The following is a 23,693-nucleotide window of genomic DNA, read 5'->3' as shown; positions in this document are numbered from 1 at the left end:
TTTTTGAGCTGAATAGATTTCCAGGTACTCCGCAACCTTGGGGAAATATAATCCAATCTTCTGGCTGGAGAAAGCAGCTCACAGTGACCAGTCCCAAGGGAAAAGATGATATCAGCGTTTCTGAGTTCCCAGTTAATTGTGTTTACTGAAGAATACATAACATTAGAATGCCTTGAGCCTTGGCCAGGTTTGTAAAAGTAAATAAAGCCAATTCCAATCTAATGTTAGAAAACTGACCCTTGAATTATTTCTGAGCTCACTTCTTCCAGCAGCTAGAACAAACGCTGATGTGTACTATGTGAAATAAAGAGCATCAGACCCATATCTTAATATTTTAGCAAATAAATGTGTCCTTCAGAAGAGACGAGACAGGAAAACAGCTCCTTCCTCCTAGAGTTTGTCTGATGTCCCCTCTACAGCTTATCACGTTTCCAGTCACCTCCTCCAGAGAATCCCCTACAAAACGTGATGTGTCCAGGTGCAGCAGGAGCAGACCTGCTCCCAAAAGGACTGGCCAGGAGCTGAGGATGACCAGACTGTTCCTTCAGCTGAGAGGCACCATCCCACAAGGCTTGGGCAGAGCAAGCAGCACAGAGAGCTACTAACAGCCCATCCACAGCTCCAGGGACAGATTGAGGCAGGGGACAACTGGGGAGCCCTATCAGGAATGACAGGGGAGGGGGTTGAAGATAGACCTACCTACACGATAGCTCAGGAGAAGATTAAAGCCCATGTCCTGAGTTTAAATATAGCTCCTAGTCCATGGCCCAGGTGATGGTGGTTGGTGCAAATAAGAGCAAATAATGCCCGCAGAACCCTGACACTGTATCTGCTCTCTGAGCCTGCTCCGTGGATGGACAGAGCTGTCTTGGACCTCCCCATGAAGAACTATGAAGTGCCGTCTGTCCCAGGGAGGAAGACAACCAAGTTCCCCCCTGATCCTTCCCTGTCTCCTTGCTTTACCATTTTCCTTCCTTCCTGACCACGGGGTGTCAGCTGGGGTCCTACTGATTCCTCCTGTGTTCTACAAAAACATCTTGTAAATTGCTCACAGCAATCCTAATACAGCCATTTCTGCCCAGTAGAGTCCCATTAGCCAGCAGCTCTCTCTTTAGCCTCTAATGATTCAAACCACAAAGCCATTTGTCATGCTCTATCTTCCTTCCCAGTGAGTAAAAGTCAATTAGCGTTTTCAGTTTTGCTCTGAAACAGCCCTGGCTCCCTCTTGCTTCTTCATGCTACCAGGAAACCTTCTACAATAATGACTTGTTTGGTTGTCCAACGCTGTTAAAACTCTCATCTCTGTGTATCAAACACTTTAAGCAGGAGGGACATTGTACGTGCTTAGCTTCATCCCTACGCAGCAATGGATCTACACATTTGCTTAAATTTCATTAAGGTCAATCATATGTGTTTTTGAACCACAGCCTGAGAGAAAAAGCTTGAGAAGTGCACACTTTGTACGTGTATACCTCGGGTCTCCTTTAGCAATAGCTGTCAGTCAGCTGCTGGTAATGGTTCCTATTTCTCAGCAAGACTATTATATGATATCCAAACTTCATTCTGCCAGCACAATGTGACACAGATTTTGTTGGGATGTTGCCTCTACATCTGCTGCTAAAATACAACAATATCATTTTTCTTTAAGGTTTTTGTCGCTTGCATTTCTCTGGGGGCATCCCACATTGAATCTCTTAGCAATCCTTCTCTGGGCTGATTTGCATGGAAGGAATAATTCCTCCTGGGCAGTTTGCACTGTATTACCTGCTTCAAATAACCCATGGAATAATTCCTGGCCTTTGATTTCCACGGCATCACTTAAGGTACTTCATGGTGTAAACTGTGTGCAGCACCCAGGCCTTCAGTGCTCCAGTGAGTATGTTCTCCAGCATCTACTTCCCATGGTTGTGTGGAACTTGTCTTGGGAAGTCAACACAGGAGGCACAAATGCAGTTTGAGTCAGTTTTTAAGGAGAAGAGCCGCTGTTTAGATGGGACCGAACATGTGCACAGTGAATTGTTTGTGAGGATTTTGCTCATCTCTGATTCAGCCTAGGAAGCAGCCAGCAAAAACCACCCAGCCTGGCTTCAGGCCCAGCTCACACAATTAGAAAAGTATTAGTTGAACTTAATAGGAAAATCAACATTAAGCAGATAGGAGCTGGTGCAGTTGTTAAAGACAATGTAGTGTTTTTCGCTGGCAGAAGCCCAGGCTAATGGAGGGCTTCCAGCACCCAGAGCAGCCTCCAAATGAAGGCTTAATTGGCCTCTAAAGCCACTCATATAATTACAAACACTTGTAATGAAACATGAAAAATACAAGAGACCAGGACTGTGACTTGGAGGGAAGAAATGATCTCATCTGTCTCAGGAAATAAATCAAAGCTCTTTTACCTTTTTCCTTACATTTGACCTTCTTTCCAGCTCCTATCTGGCCTGCAGACCCCACTCTGGTACTCGTTTCTACAGCAGTGTTGAGACCACGGTGAAATCTTGCTGCTTCCTAAAATCAGAAGCACAAAACTAAATTAATGCTTTTCCCTAGCAGTTGGGGACACCTTTCCACTCTCTCCCCCCCCCCTTGGTGCAGGTGCTTGGACATTGGGTGAATGCTAGAATGGACTTAGACTGCCCACTGCTGGTATGCTTGGCACAAACCTGTCAGCGGCAAAATACCTGCATGGGTGAACGTTTTATACTTTGATTCTGTCCGACTTTAGCTAAATGACCCTCCACAATTTCTGTGTGACAGGAAGAACAGAACACAGTGTTTGTGTAGCTGCTCCCAGAAACATGCATCTCTGTCAACTACTCACAGGCAGCAGCAGCAGCTGCAGCACCTGGCCCTAGCAGATCCAGGTACTTCCCCCTCTGGCCCCCTACCAGGGACCTGCTGCTCCTGCAAAGCGTGTCCCAGAGCAAACTGGGGAGGAATCCAAGGTAGGATTCCCTCCGTTGGTCTTCTGCATTGAGACAAAGATCAATGAAATTTGTGCCATTTGGTGCTCTGCAAGTTTCTGGTTCACTGGGGATGACTCGATGGGTTGTTTGTGCTAGGACAGACTCCTAAGTCCTTCCATGAGTTCAGGATCTCAGAGTAACAGAGGCTAGAAGGGAGCCAGGAGCCATCTAGCCCAACACTCACACAAAGCAAGGATAGCTTTGACATTTTCTCTGCATCCTTTCTACAAATCAGATGGCATCAAGTTCCACTGAAAGGCAAATTAAACCAGGCTTGCTAGGGAGTGTCTAGAAGTTTTTTAACTTACATCAAGAAGGATTTCTTTCTACAGATACCAGAAAGACAGCTGTAACAGCACCACACCCAGCCTCATCCAATTAGTCATGCCATCACCCTGGCTAATTAGCCCACTCAAAACTTTGCAAGACCACAGCTATGTTACATTTTATTTATTTATTTATTTAAAGTGTCATTTCGAATGACATCACATCCTTCTTCTTTTTCAATGTTGGTCATTCAGGCTAGGGACAGGAGCTGTGTGCATCTGTCACCCGTGTCTCTGTTCCCAGAACTCACAGCTGCTAAGGCAGGAGGGGAAAAACAAAACAACAACAAAGCAGGAGAAAAATCCCAGTCTCTCCAAAGAAAAGGGAAGGCATGGCACAGGGACTACCACCCCAGCCAGGACAGCAAGGAAGCAATGGCTCGTTGGGTGCCTGCCATGGGGTGGATACACACCATCGAGTACCACTTTTGTTTGGGTTGGTTTCCACCAGCGTGCCTTGAAGGCTCACTTCTCTACATGCACCTTGGTCTGCTGGCCTTGTCCCTGTGTCTCTTGATCAGGGAAGCTCTGGTGCTCATTTCTGGTGTGTCTACACATGCCCAACACAGTGTCCATACAAAGCCACTGAGTCCTTGCTGGTGGGGATGAGGCGAGAAATTTCCATTTTCTCCAAGAAACTAACTTTGACTGGACTTATTTAGTGTTCAGCCTTCTGTTATCTCTGCCGCATTCAGCTGCAATTAAACACGTTGACGGTTGAGCCTCGGTCAGTGGAGGACCATTTGTTTCATGTGACTAATGTTTGTCAGAAACTTCTGTCCAAGAGTTTAAATCCTGCGTGAGCCAGACTGCGTCAAGAAATACCATAGGACAGTCTCACATCTAGCACTCGTGATCTTACAGTGCACCAGCTGGTCTGCTGAAGTATTCAAGCAAGCGGTGAGCATCCTATCAGACTTAGAAAGATGGTGGTTAATGTAAACTACAGCTTCCCTGGAATGGTCTGGGCATAGGCAAGCCCAAAGTCACACGTTTTTCCTTGCTTGTACTGGCTTTTGTATCATTTTACAGCTTAAAATTCTAAAACGTGATCAACTCATATTTAGCTAGAGCAAGACCTGGCATGAGCTTAACTGTTCTCAAGTGATGATAAGCAGAAGGTTCAGATAAAGAAGCCACCTGAAAAGAAGCATGCTTTGCAGGAGCCTGAGTGAGACCTGAGACAGGCTCACCTGCGTGCAAGAGGTTTTCCTCCACTTTACTTTCTGTAGGCTCAAGCCTGGGGTTTTCCTTTGAAGTTTCTGCTCTGGCTCTGCCCCAAGGACTGGGCTGGGGTTCCTTGTTTTCAGCTCTGCTCAGATAACCATCACAGTCCATCTGGCTAAATGAATACCGAATGGCAAGCACAGAGGTGAAGCAGTGACAAATGTTTCTTCAGCGGCCATAAAAGGACTCCAGCTCACAGTCCATCTGTTTTTTGCAAGTGAGATTATGCAGGTTCCTGCACGCACTCAGTTACTAGAAAATGACCCCAGGTGCAAACATCAAGAGCGGTTTGTGTGTTTTGCCACGTCTGCACAGCCCTGCCATGAAAGCAGCAGAAACAAAAAAATAACTAGCGTGCGTACCCTCAGCTCAACCATGGGTTTCTTACTGATGGAGCTGTCATTGGGAGAGGGTGACCAGGAAACCTGGGCTCTGTCTCCTGGCTCTAGATACTGGAGATTCACCAGAAGCAACAATGTGCAGGCTGGGCAGGAGTTCGGTAAGAGCATCCTGGCAATTCTCAGCAGGGACAGAAAGTTTCACTGATACCCAAGGATTTTTCCTGAGGTCTCTGGGCATGGCCATATGTCAGGCTGAGAGCTTGAAGCCTGACAAACAGTCATCACAAGGCCTGCGCACCATACAGGCCACCCCGCTGCCCCTCAGGAGACACAGCTGGGCCTGCTCGTTCTCCTGCCATGCTCAGGGCCAGCGGGGCCATCCGGGCTGGCATTTTTTCCTGTAGCACATTGGGAGGTGGAATCTCAGTGCCCAGCAGAGCTCTCACAGCCCTTCCTGTCAGCAGCAAAGTGGCTGCCACTGCTGTGGCCCTGCATTGTACTCCTGCCCACAAAATGAGGTGGTGGCCATAGGGACTCTCCCTGTCCCAGGGCCTGCTGCCCAACTCCTGTGGCCTTTCCTGGAAAAAAACAAACATCCCCTCTCACTGAAGTACTTTCTAGGCAAAATATCAGCTAAATATCAGACTAAATGTTTGACTTCAGGCATTAAACGCGTATTTCTCTGTATATTGCTACTGCTGTTAAAACAAAAAACCCTCTGCTGGGATACATCAGGCAAATCTCAGCACTATATATGAATACAAGGAAGGAAAGTGCCTGCTGCAGAATGCACACAGCATGCACAGGTCGCCTGGACTTGAACAAAAACACTGCCATCCATGCAAGGCTGTTGTGTCCCTTTTTTGAAGGTGAAAGGACGTGTCACAATTTTTCCAACAGAGGGAGCACTGTAGCCATTGCACTGCCTACCCCTCCTCTGAGGTGCCTTGCTTTGCCACTGGAAGTCCCCCATACAGCTATTCTTACCTTTCTTCCAGGGGAGGTTTATCATCATTGGCAGGATCGAGGAGTAATTTGGTCATCAGAAAGCAAAGACATTAAACTTGGAGACCATTCTGGAAAAAAAAAAAAAAAAAAAAGTTACCCTCAGTGACAAACTATAAAGTTAGGATGCGAAAGGCACTTGTGGATCAAGCAAAGCAATCTGAAGATCTCCACTATGAATTGCAAAAAAAAAAAAAAAAAAAAAAAAAAAAAGGCTTATGCTCACTATGAATTGAAACGGAAATTATTTCATACACCCCACCACGAGGACAAGCTTTACACTATCAGTTTCCATCATCAAGCAATTTGGGCTGATTTGCAACAAATGAAACGTAACATTTCTGTTAGATTCAGTGGCTCCAGAAATGCTGAAATTATTAAATACATTTATCAAATTGACAGGGTAACCTGATAAATGATCACCTGTTTTTCCTCAACAGAGAGACTAGAATAGCTTGCTTCCTGCTATGCATACTGAAAGTGCAAATATCACGTTTTCTTCATTTTGAGGAAGTATTTTTGGCAAGCTTTGCAAAACTTATTTTTGCAATTACAGTTATTCTAGCTGTGACAGGGAAACGCAGGCAAGAGAAAGACAGGACCAACAGACTGTAGCAGATGAGAATGGGGTTTAGAAGTTGGTATTGAAGTAAAAGGTTGCCATGGTCAACATTTGGAAAAGTCATGGACTGTGTCAAATCAAAATGGTAATAGCGAAGCACACCATGACGTGGGCTAAAAGCCAGACAGTGCCGAAATGGCACGTTCATTTGTCATGAGCAGGACAGCAAGGGGTGACAGTGAGGAATCCATAAAATCCATACAGCTGCACTGAATCCAGAATGAAGAGGTGGGTTCAGTTCTTTCCTTTATTGCTGCTCACTTCTGCTGCATACCAAACCGTCTCAGATTTTACCCAGATGACCATCTCCAACCCGACTTAGCAAGTTCATCAGATTAAATTTCTTGCATGACTGAAATGAAACGTAAACATAGGTACTTTACGAGAGCAGAGTTTTATCTGTACTGTGCCTGAAGCCTTTCTGAAGCCTAGTTAAGATTGTAGCCCTCTGCGTATTACTGTATTGAGTAATGAGATTTTCTTGAGGGTTCTTGCAAATCTGAAGAAGAAATTGGCTGGCAGTTTTGGGAAAGCTGGTGTTACCCTGATGTTTGATAGCTGAAGAATTTTGTTGCAAATTCTGGTATCAACCAGGAGCAGGAGAGACTATGACCGGCTGGTGAGCAGTGACAATGAGCATCCCTGCCTTGAAGCCAGCCTCCTCACCATAGAAGATTTATAACAGATTAGGAGGAGGAAACTACTACTGCAGATCCTTTATCATCTAGGAGATAAAACTGCACCAATTTTCATTTAAGAATACAGGTTTTCTTGATCCTCAAATAATAGTTGAACCTTCCTGAAAAATTCCCCAGTCATGAAGTTCTGAAGATTCGTTAACCATTGAAATTTCACCTGGAATGATTATTAATTGAATGGTCTAATTTTAGTGGTGAGCTTCCTTTGTGTAATGGCTGAAGAGAAAAAAATCAAAGTAACTGGTAGCTTTAAAATCTTCAGACAGTCTTGACAGAGATATTTTGTAGCTCATTTTATATGTTTATATAAATATATTTTATATATTTAGTGGTGACTGAGATATTTTTTCTTTTATTTGGCTTCATTTTTTTACCACTCTGACGAGCAATTCACCATACTATTTTCTAAACCCTAGCACTATTTATATTAGCTAAATCAAGACATCAGAGCAATGCACTTTGAGGAAGAAGTAAAAATGAATATAACATGACCTATAAACTGAAGAAAGTATTATTGCAAATATCTTGGCTGTGGTTTAAATAAGCATAATTCTGTATATCTGCATCAGTGTGATGATACAGAGGGAGGGCTAATACACTGAGGGAGCATGAGATACAGCACTACAACCACCAGGGGTGTCTTTACAGTAGAACCTGAGCTCCTACGTCCTGCCTAATTTAATCCTGAATACCTAGGGTGTGACCATCAGAACCTGTTTTGACTACTCTCCCAGCCCTGGGAGCAGCCCTCTTCCCCTGCAGAGCTGCCTTTTTTTATATGAAATGCTCCTCACATCTTCCCCAGCTTTGTGCTATGGACAATGCCTGGCCTAGTAGTTCAACCCACCTCTGCCTCAACCACACAGTTCACTGATAGTGGACTCAAGTCTGAGGTAGAAAAGAGATTTTCATCCCTTGTCTGCTGTAGGGAATTTGATTTTATGACTCAGCCAGTGGACCAGGACTCACTGTGTTCTAGCATGGCACCAGGAGGTTACTAAATCACAGTCCTTCTGTTCTTTTCTCCCACATCTTTCATAGAAAGACCAGAAAACGCTCAGCCCAATACTTGCCATTGCTTGTACTGTTAGTATGGACTGATAGAAACTTTCTCTTGAAAAACAAGAAGGTTGTCACGTGCCGAATCCCTGTGGGTTTCTGTAAGTAATGCTTAATTCCGGTAGGATATTCTGGGCAGAATTTAGAGTACGCTCCCGCCTTCAACATTTCCTGTGAGTACACACTGGAAAAAACACATTTTAAAATGTATGTGTTCAAGGTAAGCACTTCCAGAAGCTGGGCATTAAAACGCATTTGTCTAACAAGCACTGATGTCACTGCTATACACTTGTGGAAAGCTAGTTGTAAACACTGAGTGGTTCAGCTGGGAAACCAGCTTCCTGCAGATTAATTGTGACAGTGACGTATGTAATATGTAAATAGAGCTAATCAGAGATGCAGGCCATATAGCCATGGGGCAGACAGGAAATGAATACTACTGAGAACTTCGCAGACTCAGTTTCTTATTTTGACCTTCCAAAAGACTAAATAATAAGTTTCGTTTAGCACAGATGTAAACATCTTCCATAGCAGAAGTTCTGCAGAAACTACGAGCATTCCCAAAGCCTACACCAGGTTTGATTTTTCATCTAGGATGACTTACAAGATTCTTCTGAGACCTCTGGCTGACAGGGCCTACAGACCCTAAATGCAAAGCACACTGTTTGTGTTTTCTGTGATGCCTATCTATAAGCAATGCAATTGTGTTTCCTTCCTTTTAAACAGCAGCAACAAAAGATTTCATAACGTGAACTATGCATAGATGATATAATGGTTCTCTTCCACTAACTCTTAAGTATCCCACATGCCAAGTTCCTCCATTATGATGAATCTTTTAAGTGCACCACTAAATACATTCACTGAAGTAGCAGACTGCAAGCTCCTCGCCTTGGGATTTACAATAAAATTATCTTCCCTGTGGTACAACTTCATGAAGCTTTTTTTTTTTTTTTTTTTTTTTTTTTTTTTAATTTGAAGACAAATAAAAAAACAATAGTGTTTTTGATCATAGTGCTATTAAACTGTAGGTCCAATTATGGTTTCCAATAATGGGTAAGCAACAAATATTGATGAGTGGTGAATTGTTGAGATGTTTCTGAAGAGCATTAGAATTATTTTTGAAAGCCAAATTCTTTCATTCAAAACATGCAGTTTTCATTTTCATCATTTCAAATATCATTGCAATAAAAGGAAAGAGAAATATGGAACAGAAAAAATGGAAATATTTTTTCAGCCTGTGTTCTTCAGTAAAAATTTTTACCTTGCTTATTCTTCCCTGGACAATAAAGATACTTTTACATTTTTTTCTTGATAGAGGGATGAGTATCACTTCCCTTCAGCAGAAAAAAGTACAAATATAACCCCACAGAAGCCATATAGCTGGTAGAAAGGGACTGAATAAGAACAGTTGTAGAGCTTGACTGTAGAGAAATTGGGGCAGTGCTAGAACATGAACATGGATGTGAAGGAGGCAAGGTTTACAATTACCAGGCAAGTAATAAAAATACTTTGAAGAAAGATGTGGAGGGGTTGCTAACAAAGGAGAACTTCTGATTGTTCTAGTTCTTAGCGCTGAGCTGAAGCACTCAATCAGGGCTTCACTTGTTTTCTGCAGAACTGAAAGTCTGAATATTTCAGAGCTTACCTTAAAAAAAAAAAAAGACATTCAACATATAATACAAAGTCTTTATTGCTAATGCAGTCAGTCAATTTTTCTTTCTCAGAGGACAGCTATCAGTTCTATACAACTCAAATGTGACTTTATCATCAGCTAGATGGGTCCCCATCAAACACTTACAGAAGTCAGTGCAGAGACATTTCAGATGAGAAGCAGGTCCAAAGAGATGGTGCGTCACCTCAAGGAACTTCCTGCACTTTGTGATCTATTCTTTTTTTTTTTTTGTCAAGTAAATATTGTTTTGGAAATACATATTCTATTCACCTAGTTGTGAAATGTTTGTGAATACATTTCAGAGTTCAGATAAATGGTTGTGAATTAGGACATCAGTTCTCATCCCAAATTTCTTTAGAGCTTTCTAGGGCTGTAGTCATGTCATCAGCATAATATTCTGGGCCTGTTTTTCTGGCTTAAAATAACTTACTCTTCTAGATTGTCATCTTGCAGTATATAAAACAGTCCAGAAGCATTTACAGGGTCATTTACACTGTTGCTATAACTACTGTAGCCTGCAGTGCAAAACAGAGATGCTTATTAGCACAAGCACTGTCACTGACAAAACACAGACTGACTTTGATGTAATTTAGTTACTTCAGGGACAGGATTTAATATTAGCTTTCTATTAATGGAGGAAAAAAAAAAAAAAAAAAAAAAAAGACTGATTGCAATTATTCCATATTCCATATTTCAAAATTTCCAAATGAAGTCTCTGGAGATGTAGAGCACAACGCTGCATTTGGGACTGGTGCTATTATCACAATACAGTACAGCAATATTTCAAGCCTCTAAACATAACCTGTTGCTCTGGAGTCATTTAAGAACGGATTGGACAAGCCATTCAGACAAACGCTGCTGAGAGCCCATCGTTAGTGCATGCTGGAGGAGGTGTCTCAACCACTCATTTCCATCTATAACTAGAACACTTACTGTCCACTGGCATAGTGGCAAGGCCAGCAGAAAGTTATTCACTTATGAGTGATGTTTCATGCTACAAATCTTTCTTAAATCAGCTTACGTGAACTACTGAGGCTACAATTGATGACTTTTTTTCAGGAACTGCAATCACCAGGTAATAAAATTATGACAGATCAACACATAGACAGCATTAAACTTCCATAAAAGGTGGAAAAAAGAGCTCACGTGACTACCTCTGTTGCAGAAAAGTGAAACAAAATAATGCATTCTCTATTTATTCTTTACTTATTAGTAAAAGGCAGAATATATTATTAAAGACAGCTGTGGTTAAAGCCAGTTCACAATAATCAGGATGTGATATATAAGCCTACTCTGAAACTGAAAATGCTGTTTAAAACCATAACCCTGCTTCTTAAAGGTTCTTGGGCTACAAAAAGCAGTTTTGCACTGAATATTTTCCATTCAGTCTGATTTTAAAATTTGTGTCACAAAGATAATACTATGTATTTCTCTCTCTCTCTTTTTTTTTTTTCTTTTTTTAAAAAATAAATTCACAGTAGATTTTTTTTTTTATTTTTTTTTTTTTTTTGGTTATGCTTCAGGAATACGGAGTCTCAATGCAGTTTTTTTTTTTTGACTATGAATGCCTCAACTCTGCAGCCACAAAGACAGGGCCATGGTATGACTCTCACCAGAACTTACCAGCATTGCATTAAGTTGCAAAAGTCATGGGAAGGTGATGAGGTCACATCTTCTCTCCAGGGCTTGATATCTTACCTGAATAATCAAAATGAGACATTAGCATTAAAAAGAGAAAGACTATATAATTCTTAATCAATGAACTACTGCATAATTTAGCTATAACAAGGAGATTTCCTCTAGGACTTAGGATGTAGGTTGCTCTTTTCCAAGCCTTAACTCAACTAATAGTGAAGAGGTTTCTTTGGTAGTTGTATTATTCCTGTCACATCTCTAACACCAATCTTTATTAGAATGAGAAACTTAACTGAGACTGAGCTTGTACATTATAAGGTCATTTGTGGTGATCAGCCTAAATAAAACAGTACATTTAGGCTATGTGAACTGAAATAAGAATTTTTTGTTTATTTATTGCCAAAAAGAGAAGAAATCACAAATTTTGAGCCGAAGGACATTTTATCCAGGCTGGGAGATTGTAAGTGAAAATAAAGCCACAGGTATAAAAGATAAATGAGAAGCTTTAAGTGGACAAGCTTGAAATTAGGTGTTCAACATTTCTGAAAAATGGTGTAAAATTAAAATTTCTGCTTACAAAAGTACCTGATTAACCACAGCATCATCAAGCTCTTGCAGGACAGACCAAGAGCCCCCCAGTTTCAGCTTAGCATATTGCAGATAGAGCTAACTTTGTATCCAGCTTATGGCATCTGAGACTGCAGAAAGCAGTTAAAGGTCAGCTAGAAGCTCTGCTAAGAGCTTAAAGAAAATTCTGCATGTTTTTTAATGCAAACCGATTCTCTTTGAAGTTCATTTCAGAGAAGCTATATACACTTCTCACAGGTTTTTGGAAGACAACGATGGTACTGTCCTAAGTCTACTAAAATATCAAAGTTCTGCAAGCACAAAAGCAGGAGTTGCTCTCTGCTGGTAGCTGCGTTTGTCCGTATGATCAACGGCCATTTTGCAAAGCTGTAATCTCACTTCCCTAAATGACGACTGTAAAAACAGAACTGTACTTAAAGTCCTGTGTGTGTGCAGCTGCAGTGACAGCGAAGGTGGAGAACCTCCTTCTTTCCACTACCTGCTCTGGAAACCCTTCAACAGCCAATTGGGGGCAACGCAGCCCGATACAGCATGAGCACGCCTTCCTGAGCACACCAGTTACACCAGATGAAACTGCTTAAGGAAGTTAAAGAAACATTTTCTAAAGCTGGGAAGGTTTTTTAGAAGAAGATGGAAAACCCACTTCTTTTATTCCCCCAGCTAAACATTTCTGCTTCAAAGGATAAATCCTATTACAAAGTCACGAAGTCAGCAGTTATGGAAGAGCCAAATAAAGCAAGCAAGGCTGGGTAAGTTTTAAGGTCATGCTGACACTTTGAGTGCTCTGTTTATATACAGGATTCTTCTAACATAGCTCGTGAGTATGAATTTAGGGCATAGATATTTTTATTTCTGGCCAATATATGTGAAAACTCATGAATTGCAAGCCTGGGAATTGTATGCATAAAATATTAATTTTATTTTAAGAACAAGAAACAAATAAACTAAGCAAATAAGAAAGGAAGGTTTCATAAAATTCCTAAAAATGCATTTCAAAATGTTAATATGATCCGGGAAAGATTCTTTTTTAAAGATTTCAAATGTCTGGAAGCAATACTTCCCTTTTCTTTGCAAAATGTTAAAAGTAGAAGATACTGAGTCAACTGTTTCATGTGTTCATGAGTTGCGTTCATGTCCTCTAAATGAAATTTCAGCCTACTATCTTTAAAATAAGGGAAAGAGCTGCTGAAAATGGAAAGATGTCCATTTCTCTTTGCCAGTGCTTTGCATATAAATTCATGTTAATGTAAGAAGAAGAAATTCATTAATGTGAATAACATAAATAGGAGATTAACAGAAATATTACTGTAAGTGAACATTTGAGGGTTGGTGATGCAGAGGCAGAGTTTCTTTTTCTTATGCAAAGAAACAGTTTGGGAAAACCTTTAAATGAGGTTGATCTAAAAGCTACCTGAATTCTGTTGTAGAGCAAAGCAGAAGAGAAATAGGCTGAGCCTTCTCCTGCAGAGATCTGAATACCACGAAAGTGAACATCTTGGTAAACCTGGAAACTTGACAAAAGCATCAAGGTAGGCATTATAAAAGGCCAACAACGGGGATTCCTTCCAGGAAGTGTGACTCAGAACATTTCCTGCATTTTTGTCCGCATTCAGACTTGGCAGAGAGAAATGCTTTCAAGATCTATTTCATTTAAAAATCAGCTATGTAAACCAAACATACAGACGATATAGAATTATCTGGTATACATCAAGGTAACTCACCACTAATGTTTTCATACCACTAAGTGTATACTGGTTACCACCCACACACACATATGCATAAAAGCTTTTACTCATGTCAACAGTGCTTTTCTTAATCCACTGACTATATTGAGCAAGCATTGACTCAAAAATGAAGCTGACAAATTATTGCTTTGAAGGAAATCGTATAGCTACTGGATAACACATTTTCCAAAGAATTTGTGATGCATATCTAATACTGGATGTATAGTTCCTCAATAATTGCAGTAATTGACTGAACACTGTCTTGTCTCCAAAATTTAAATATCAATATTTAAGCACTGCTGTAATATCATCTCTATTACACTGTTTCCTATTAAGTTGCAGGGTGAAATCTTGTTTTTGTTAAATTCAGTAAGAGCTTAGTTCCTGACTTCACTAGAATACCAAAATCTCAGTGATATACTAAGTATTACATTTGTAGGTCTTGACTTAAAAGAACTGCAAATGTACTGCAACTCCATGGCCTAAAATATTTGTAGTTCTTTTCTTTCCATCACAAATCACTTCAGAGATTCTCATGTCATTCTTTGGTCTTGTTAAGCCTGAAGAACCTTGTTTAAGCACCTACGCACCTGGCTAATTAGGTGGTGTTTGTTGCTATCACATCCAAATATCATGGGCATCCAAATGAAGGGATGTACTCATGACATGGAAGACTTTCCACTCTACCATCCCAGGGGATTTCATTGTTATTTTTTTTCTTTTTTTCCCCCCTCTCCCTCCCCCCCCCCGCCCCCTTTCTTTCTTGTGCTGCTGTTGGCAGAAAACTTAATTCAATTGTTTTACAGTTCACCCAGAAATAGAAGACCTTGAAATTATGAACAAAGGTAAAAGAGTGTTGAGAACAACCTTTTTCAGTACCTTGGTTCCAGACATATAAAATTCTGCTAAGACTGTATCTAAAAATAGAAAGTGCAATCTCCATATCACCTGTAGGTAGACTGTACATTTCTAATACTCATTTTTATTTAAGTGGCTGATTACCCTTGGGCATCTCATACAAAGTACAGAGCCATCAAAGCATTCTTACCAGCTGTGAAAAGGCACTTTCAGACACAGATAGAATATTGATAAGCAATTCTCTGAAGAATTTCCCTCTTCTACCAGACCAACACTTCCTTGCTCAGCCAACTACATTTTACCATGTTACTCTCAGCCAGATGCTTGACTAGCATGGATTCAATTGAATAAAAGAGAAACTGGTTTTGGACTGCATATGTGCTCTGAAGCTGTCAGGGTTTATCTTTCACTACTGCAAAACTCATTTCTCTAGCTGTAGGAATCCACTGTTCCCAGATGTATGAGTACACACAATTCGGAGAACTGCAATTTTGTACTTCCCATGATTAAAAAAAACCTCTGTAAGAGAGTGAGTTCTCTTTTTCCCCCACTCAAGAATTCCCCTACCTTATTGGCCTACTTTATTATTATTATTACTATTATTATTATTCTTTAATTTTCAGTTCTCCTGCATTTGTACTGCTCAAGATCTGTTTGTCTTTCCCTAGCTAAAAATTTCATTCCTATAAGTGATGACTTCAGGAAGGAGACACATGACATCTATAAAAAAAAAAATAAAAACACCCTCTTTTCAGTTTTGTACAAAACCAAGATCATTACTGGCTCAAATTCCTGCCCATACTCATTAGAGTTTCCCTTCCTCTAAAATTCATCTTCTTAGAGATTTTGCCAAGGGAGCCCAAGCTATGTAAATCAGGCTACAGAACATACGTAAGCATCAGGCAAGAAAAAGAAATCATTTCCAAAATTGTTCAATCCATAACAACGGATTGTTCTGGTTCTCAGCCCCACTATCAACTAACCCTGGACAAGTTGCTTATGTGAGGATACTTTCAGTGCACAATGCTGTGCTACGTCAAAAATGGTTCTAAATATTAATACTCCTTCTTCACCTTCAGGCTTAGAACTAAGCCATAGTCCTGGTCTCATAAAGTTAATTCCAGGCCTGTACCAGCTCTGGTCTACAAAAATCAATATACTGTTCAGGGTTAATTTATACAGCACACATAAAAAGTGTTTCCTGAAAATTTCATTTGGGTGAATGAAATTGGGTCTTTTTTTTCCCTTTCTGTATTGTTCTCTAAGACAGAATACTTGAAACCAATGAAAAATACATGTAACTTAGCATCTTTGATGAATATGTGGAGTTTTATAAATAGAGTGCAGTGTCTCAGAATAGCATGATATTTGAAAGACGATTGTGGTGAACAAAGCAGATTATATGCTGTTACCCTAGAAGGCTGTCACCTAAGTCATAGTGCTACAACTTCATCTTCAGCCTATAGAATTTCCTGTAGTTCATAGGCTGTGGCAACACAGGCTCAGACTCCGTGCATTCAAAACCACATCTCTGCAAGAGTATTTAAGTTTAAATAGGTGTCTGAACGGCTTCCCTTGTAAGTTTTGCCATACTGCATCATCTCTATTGCCTTAAAGGTTAGTAGCACAATGCAGACACTGAAGAGAAAAATCTCAGTACTGAAAATGTGCAACTCTGTATGAAAAATGTCAGGAAAAATTTTACCGTGTGTTTCTGAAGTCTGTAGTAGAGTTATTAATAATAATAAATAAAGTGTTCCTTTAGCAATATAATGTAATCAAATGCTCTGTGAAACAGTGTAGAGCAGTAACAGCAATTTATAACATACATCAAAATAGCTTTGTATATACACAATACATACAATTCTTCAAAACCATCTTTTGTTTCTTAAACAGTGTGTCTCCTGAAGAAGCAGTGAAATGGGGTGAATCTTTTGACAAATTGCTTTCCCAGAAAGGTTAGTAGTTTTTTTTTCCCCTCTTCCTGTTGACTATTGTGATGGAAAATTGATGGAAAATTACAAAATCCAGTTGTGCATTTAAGTAGACATGGCTGTTACTTAAATTAGGTATAATGGGTCATTTGTAGCAGCATGTGTTTCTGCTCTGCTCATGTGCTTAAGCTATAGCATGCTGTCAACTACTGAAAATAGTTGAAAATAACTTTTAAGTTGGGTATTTTGCTGAACAAAGCCAAATAACAGGAAGTGAAGATTTCTTGCAATAAACTGTGAAAGGCAGCCAAAAGTTATTAAATTGTTCTGTAATGAATAAGGTGCTTTTCTGCTGTATCAATTCTTATCAGGCACTTGGAAAAATCCATTATAATAGTGGCATACTAATAAATTATTTAGAATAGCATTCACATTAACAGAAACTGATATTATCTTTTCTGGACTAAATTTTTTGACATAGCCAAGAAGAACAGCTATGTTCGGATGAGGTAACTGCTATATTAGCATGAAAATACTGAATGACAGTTTAAAAAATGCTTGGAAATCTGCTGGCTACTCTCTCATCCATCATTTTGCCTCTGCCTAGAATCACACTGTATTGTTCCTGTCCTGTCGTATTAGCAGGCTTGTATAATGAAGGCTGAAAATGAATTTTTGTGTTATTATTATTGTATTTGGCATGAAGCAGTAGTTTTTTTGTTCTAAAATATTTCATAGTGATTATTTTCCTACTAGGGATAACTAGCCATGTGTGGCATACAGGCACTATTAAAATGAGCTTATAATAGAAAGAGGACTTGCAGACAGAAAGTGCCTCTATATTTTTATCAGGAGAAATATAAAAATAGGGAAAAAATCCAAGTTTGCATGGAAATCAATATTGCATCTTTGTCCTGCATCTTTGTACAATATATGGAAGTTTGATATTGAATTTCTTAATCAAACTGCTCATTAACATTGTGACTTTGTCTGAAGGCTAGGACACTGAATTATCATTATCAACACATTACTCTTAGTAAAACATATCAACTTTAATATAAAAAGCAGAAAACGGGGAGTCCTTGTTTCTTATAAATATCTATTTTTCATTGCTACATTGGAGCTACACTATTTAACACTTCTGTTAACCTTGGGAAAGTAAGAAATGTTTAAATGGACTTCAGAAGATCTAAAATGTCTGCAAGTGTCAGACCATTGCCTATTTCTGGTCCACATCTTTACTACCCTCTTTCAGGTAGATAAATCCTTCCAGAACAATTTCAGTGGTTTTAAATTCTTAAGAACCAATGGTGAAAGGCAGGTGAACTCAGTACTGAGAGTATTTAGTCATATGTTTGTGGAAATATAGGGTCCCAAGGCAGAAATCACTTGCTTCAGATATAAGAGCTATTCGAGGCAACATTTGGCCAAAGAATGGATTTTTCATGATGGCTATGAGAAAGGCCTGTTACATCACCTTCATTTGAATATTGCTCAAATATTTCTGACAGCAAGACTGGAAACTTAAAAATGAAAAAAATAAAAATAGATTCTATGTACCTAAAAGAAGAACTTGTCACTTTTGACACAGCTGGTTTCTAAAACAGTGATAGGGAACCAAACTGGCCATCGTTTGCAAGGGCCCATTGCTTACATAATTATCAAATGCACACATGTCCCCCTCTTCCCACTCTGGATGGATGCACGTATGATCCCACTGCACTGCTGGACACTCTATGGTTTTCAAATATGTTCCTTGAGCAGTTGACTCCAATACAATTGCATTACTTCCCCAGACTAAGCATCTTTAGGACAGAAAATATCTTCAGCATGTGATCAATACTAGGATAAAACAAAGAAAAACAAAAAGAAAAAAAGAAAAGAGAAAAAGAGAAAAGGAAAAGAAAAATTGTTACTGGAGAACAGTCTGCTTGTGAGCAAAGGTTCAAACTATTTATGTTAACCTAAATGTGATATTCAACTTGAGCAAAATCCATCACTTCCAGATTTATCCAGATCTTTTGATTGCTTCCATTTATAAATTCATAAGGTCTTGGTAATTAATTTTTACAGATGCTGAGAATTCTGTAATGGGAGTTACAGCACTCAGGATCATAATCAAAGAAATGCACTTAATTAAAAACTTTATATAATTTAAAATAATTATCTCTAATAGAATGTAACTCAAAGGGAGCACAACCTAGTTTGTTACTTTGCATAGACTGTTTGAAAATATTAACTGTCTAATAAGTGTATATATATATATATATATAATTTTTTTTTTTTTTTTTAACACAATTCAATATTCCTTTCTGTAGCTGGACTGGATGCCTTTACAAAGTTTCTGAAAACTGAGTTCAGTGAGGAGAACATCGAGTTCTGGATAGCTTGCGAGGATTACAAGAAAAGCAAAACTACACATGAACTCTTCCCAAAAGCTAAGACCATTTATGAAACATTCATAAGGAAAGATGCTCCAAAAGAGGTACAGTAAAAACGTTCTTCATCGTACACAGTATTTGTCACAAATGCATCTGATGAAATCTGCCTTTAGGAAGAGCATGCCCAGAAGCAGTGGCAACAGTTAATTGTGTACTCACTGACTTCAGAAGACTGTATCTTAAATGTCAAAACTTTGGAAGGAAGCCTGGAAGCAACTGCATAGATTATTCTTGCTGTCCTCCAGGCTCCTGGCTCCAGACAGAAACCGCTGCATGTTACTCATTTAAGTGTAAACGTTATATCTCAGGAATCAAAGATTCCTAGGGGGCTATGGAGCCAGGATGGCTATATACAGGCTATGTATGAATGTAGAATACATATATATATATATTTGTATATAAAAGGGCAGTGTTTATATACACACACACAAATACATACATACATACACATACACACAGACTATTTTAAAAGAAAAATATTAATGATAAATGTTAATGTTGCCATGGAGACTTCTCAGCCAGTGTTTGTGAAAAAGTATCATCTGTCTTTAAAGCCACTTTCAGAACAACAGAATAATTCTTTCATTCTCTTTAACTAGCAATTATTTATGAAATTATTACATAGCTGAGACTCAGAAGCTTTTATTTTAAAGACTAAAGGAGAGTAGAAGAAACTTTTAAGTTAAACATGTCCTTTAAAGTAATAATTACAATGTTTTAAGCATAGATTTTTCTCGATTGATCTCCCTGCAAAGCCAAAGCTCTGGCTGAGCATTCTCGCTATGTTACTGACAGCACAAACACAAATAAGTTCATGTGTCAATCCTCATTAGCACTAAGGCCTTTTTGTATTACTGTCGTAATACAAAGTCTTCATATTTATGTCTTTGCATTGCTGAAATGTATTGTAAAGGAATCGTATTATAAATGAGCAAAAAGAACATTTTTTGCCTGGTCTAGGAAGGAGATAAAGAGGTTGAGAAATGATGAACTCCCACTGAAATCAGGATCAGCTTCTTCAATAGGCCATTTGGACTTCCAATTTCCTGTAATTCTATCAAGTTTGAGCAGATAGCAAGTTTAGCAAGTATTAGCTAAATTAGCAAGTTTGTCACTTGCTAATACTCCTTTTTCCTGTATTATTATTACTCCTATTATTACCATTATTATTTTTTTTGTATTTATTTGTCAGAATAGAAGTTAAATCCTAACTGCTACTTCCCTGTCACAAGGGTGAAAAAGGTCTAATTCTTATTTTAAGAGGATTGCAAAATGGTGCAATTTCCACTCATAATTCCCACAGATTATCTTTAAGGTTCAGATCTGTTTTTAGGACAGGGGGCCAATTTGGTAGGTCCACTTGCAAAACTTATAGGTATTTTTATTGCTTTTCCTGCAGCATCTCAGTGGGGTAGACCTTACATAAAAAGAAAGCCCCACAATTATTTGAGGTACAACCCATCAGTGGCAGCAGATTGGTCTATAAGCAATTATGGTGGGGCAGCAGGCACTGATACTATCAACTCTTGAGAATGACATAAGCAAAAGTATAAGCAGGATGCAAGCTGGAGAGGGGATGGGGTATGAAAGTCACACTTTGACCAACAGTAACGAAATGATTTCTTTAACTATCGTACTTCTGGTTTGCTGCATGTGGCGTGGGTGCTGTTGTGCGAAAGCAGATGGCTCTGGTGAGACTTCCTTCCGTGGGTTCAACCAAGCAGCTGAGCCCAGCCAGCAGCATCTCCCTGCAGACCACTCAGCTCTGGAACTTGCATCTCCTCTGACTTCTTGTCCTACAGAGCTCTTTTACAGACATTTTTTACTGAGCATAGTTAGATAGGATCCTAAAATCGTGGGTCTGATGGAATGGACTATTTTACCATCATTAATTACTCTTCAGTTTTTAGATCTAAGCTATTTGTTATAGCTTTAAGGAAATGTCACGTTGTCATTTCCTTAAACAATAGCATGTTATTGAAGCGACTTTTGACTGGATCAGGAATTTCTTTTTTCTTTCAAAATAGCATGCTCAAGCCTGTATCTGACACTTCAATAAAATCCTCACACTAAGTAAATCTTCCCAGAATTAATCCAACAGTACATGGAATAAATGATGATTTTGATATGCTTTCCACATCTCTAAAACCTCCAGAAGCCTATTACAATTATTTTAATATTTTAATTATTAGAATTTTCTCACCTTCCTGCCACCAAAACTCTATACAGGAGTTAGAAATTTTAAATATGCACTAGCATATTCTAATGAGATGAAGTCTACATAAATCCTAAATGAGAACAGAGGGAGTTCTGCATTAGGCTGGTGTTGCAAAGCTTGACAACAGGAACTATATAAAGATCACCATTAGCAAATCCCTTTTACTCCAATGCTACCACAGCAAACTTGATCAGTTTTATTTTACCAGTTAGTTCACCAGTTTTTCATTGTATCAGTGACACATCTGTGAAGACTTTCTGACAGCCATTATTCAGCTAATTCTGTGGCATTCATACACAGTTGTGTAAGGGATTCAAAGTCCTCTTATCAGAAAACACTTTCACCCAAATACAGTATCATTGCTACGGATAATAACACAGGAAATACATTAATGTACATTAAAGAGATACACTTTTCTTCGTTCTCCAGGTGAATTTGGACTTCCAAACCAAAGAAGTTACAAGTCAGAATATTGAACAGCCCGTCATCACCACTTTTGATGCAGCACAAATCACAGTCTACAGGCTGATGGAACAAGACAGCTATCCGCGTTTCCTAAGATCTGATACTTATTTAAATTTGGTTAAGGGAAGAAATCCCGGTCGACCCACTCTTAGGAGGCGGTCTCGATCTTTTACAGTCAATGATTTCCAGGGTGTACGACCAGACTTTACTGCTTGGTAATAGGAAACGCGACCCTTACAAATTCTAGCTCCTGCAAGCAAACTGTATGTGTGTTCTAAAATCCAAATCCTTAGCTGGTGTAAATATGTAGAAAACAAAATTGCATGCATTTATACCAGGCCATAGTTCTGTTACCAGTGAGTAATCTCATTTATCGTAGCTAAGTGGGCACTATATATTGGCAAGGCATGTTGTGTGAACCTTTTGTACAGTATTTTTTTTTAACTCAGTCAAGAGCTGTTACCATATCTGAAAGAAGAATCTGAGTTTCCAACATGAAAACGTTGTTTAAAAGGCCATTTGATAACATCCATCATATATTCTGAGCCTGTATTATTTAAAACAGTTTCATCACAATTTGAACCTATATACATAGCCTTTGCACATAACTGTTTTTGCAGTATTTCCTACACTAAGCACAGAATATTTGTGGTATTTCTCATATTGCAAAACACATAGGAACATTAGTTGGGTGAAATGTAAAAATTATACGGATTTTAACTACAGCCACTGCATAATTAAAATTTAGCTATTGCATATTTTAAGAGAATCATAAGAAAGCCTATTTAATTTTTATAGGGATATATTTTGCACTGTTTTCTTATGTGTCTGTTCTCTCTATTTAAATTATTCTGTATAAATTCGCTTTGTCATCAAATGTGTTCTATTTTTTTTTGCAACCAAACAAGCAGCAATCAAGAACCAAGAACGCTATTTTAATGCAATGTGTGTTAATATCAAGTAATGTATATATATAAATATTCACTTTTATTTGTAAATACTCATGTTATACCACCTTTGTTACTAAACTTTGTTCTAATTTTTGTCTGCCTTTTAATTTTCAGACTCTTTTTCAAAATAACAGCTCTTGGACTAAGTAGAATAATGTTCAGTTCTACCTGTCATAGATGTACTCTCTGTGGGTGTAGAGCAGGAAGGAAGAATCCCCCATTTTATTTGTTTAAAGTCATGCATATCATTTTCGTAGCAAGCATATGCAACCACCCTGTCCTTTTCTTTCAGGATTGATGCAGACATATTTAGAAACTTGGGGAAATTCTTAAAATCTTACATGTTGGTTCTGTTCAGCAACTAAGTGACTCCAGGCTTTAGTTGGAACTGTGACTTGAACACACAGTCACCTTGCATAGAATGTAAGCTTTCTCCCTTTTTTTTCTCGTTCAGTAAATGGTCAAAGTGATGAGGTACAGCTCATCATGAATTTTATGTTCAGTACTAATTCAGAGTATATATGAACTGCTTGTTCTGAGGACTTCAGTGTCTGCTTTACTAACTTTCAATAAATCTGAAATGATCTACTTAAAAAGTTGCCAGGATTCAGTTTATCACTATTACGTTGATTAAAACAAACAAAGAAACAAACAACAACAACAAAACACAGAAGCTTCCCTTCACTTATAATTAAATAGTAATAAATCAATGCCATTTCAATCAAAAGTGGTAAGCAAAGCACAGACGCAGAACTTACCAGGGGATGCTGCTGAGTGGCAATGACCCAGGATCAGTGTTCTCCAAGCTATTCGTTTTACCTGCTAAATAAATAGGAAACACATTTGCAGTCGAGGAGTGTGATCCTTCCTGATTTATTCTATTACTCTTCCCTAACCCCAAAACTCTGGGCAGAAGTTTCACACAAGTGAATGCTGCAGTCACTATTTCTAAGACTGTACGTGGTCATAA

At 38.9% G+C, this 23,693-nt stretch overlaps 2 protein-coding genes across 2 annotated transcripts in view; one reads left to right on the top strand and one right to left on the bottom strand.

Annotated features, from left to right (window-relative positions):
* The window catches only part of RGS4 (regulator of G protein signaling 4), a 31,794-nt gene extending 19,533 nt beyond the window's left edge, over positions 1 to 12,261 (bottom strand). Inside the window, exons 1-4 of the mRNA XM_084528176.1 lie at positions 12,131 to 12,261; positions 11,534 to 11,608; positions 5,842 to 5,930; positions 2,394 to 2,502 (exon numbers count right to left, since the gene is read on the bottom strand). The gene's annotated coding sequence lies outside the window, so the exon portion shown is untranslated. The remainder of the gene's footprint in view (positions 1 to 2,393; positions 2,503 to 5,841; positions 5,931 to 11,533; positions 11,609 to 12,130) is intronic.
* Positions 12,262 to 12,548: 287 nt separating this feature from the next.
* RGS18 (regulator of G protein signaling 18) lies at positions 12,549 to 23,319 on the top strand. The gene is made up of 5 exons (XM_084528179.1): positions 12,549 to 12,882; positions 13,561 to 13,662; positions 16,612 to 16,673; positions 18,968 to 19,134; positions 21,738 to 23,319. The coding sequence occupies exons 1-5, from the start codon at positions 12,764 to 12,766 to the stop codon at positions 21,990 to 21,992; spliced, it is 705 nt and encodes a 234-aa protein (XP_084384305.1). The 5' UTR covers positions 12,549 to 12,763; the 3' UTR covers positions 21,993 to 23,319.
* Positions 23,320 to 23,693: the final 374 nt, after the last annotated feature.

Source organism: Aythya ferina (genome assembly GCF_964211825.1).
Source record: "Aythya ferina genome assembly, chromosome: 8".
Taxonomy (NCBI): domain Eukaryota; kingdom Metazoa; phylum Chordata; class Aves; order Anseriformes; family Anatidae; genus Aythya; species Aythya ferina.
Note: the sequence above shows the minus strand (reverse complement) of the source record. Positions and strands in the feature narration are given on the sequence as shown.

Bases quoted from the DNA above. Each gene is read 5' to 3' on its own strand.
- RGS18 (XM_084528179.1), top strand. From the start codon at position 12,764: ATGGAAAACCCACTTCTTTTATTCCCCCAGCTAAACATTTCTGCTTCA. The intron at 13,663-16,611 runs GTAGGCATTATA...TTTCTTAAACAG, and splicing joins AACTTGACAAAAGCATCAAG to TGTGTCTCCTGAAGAAGCAG. The intron at 16,674-18,967 runs GTTAGTAGTTTT...TCCTTTCTGTAG, and splicing joins CAAATTGCTTTCCCAGAAAG to CTGGACTGGATGCCTTTACA.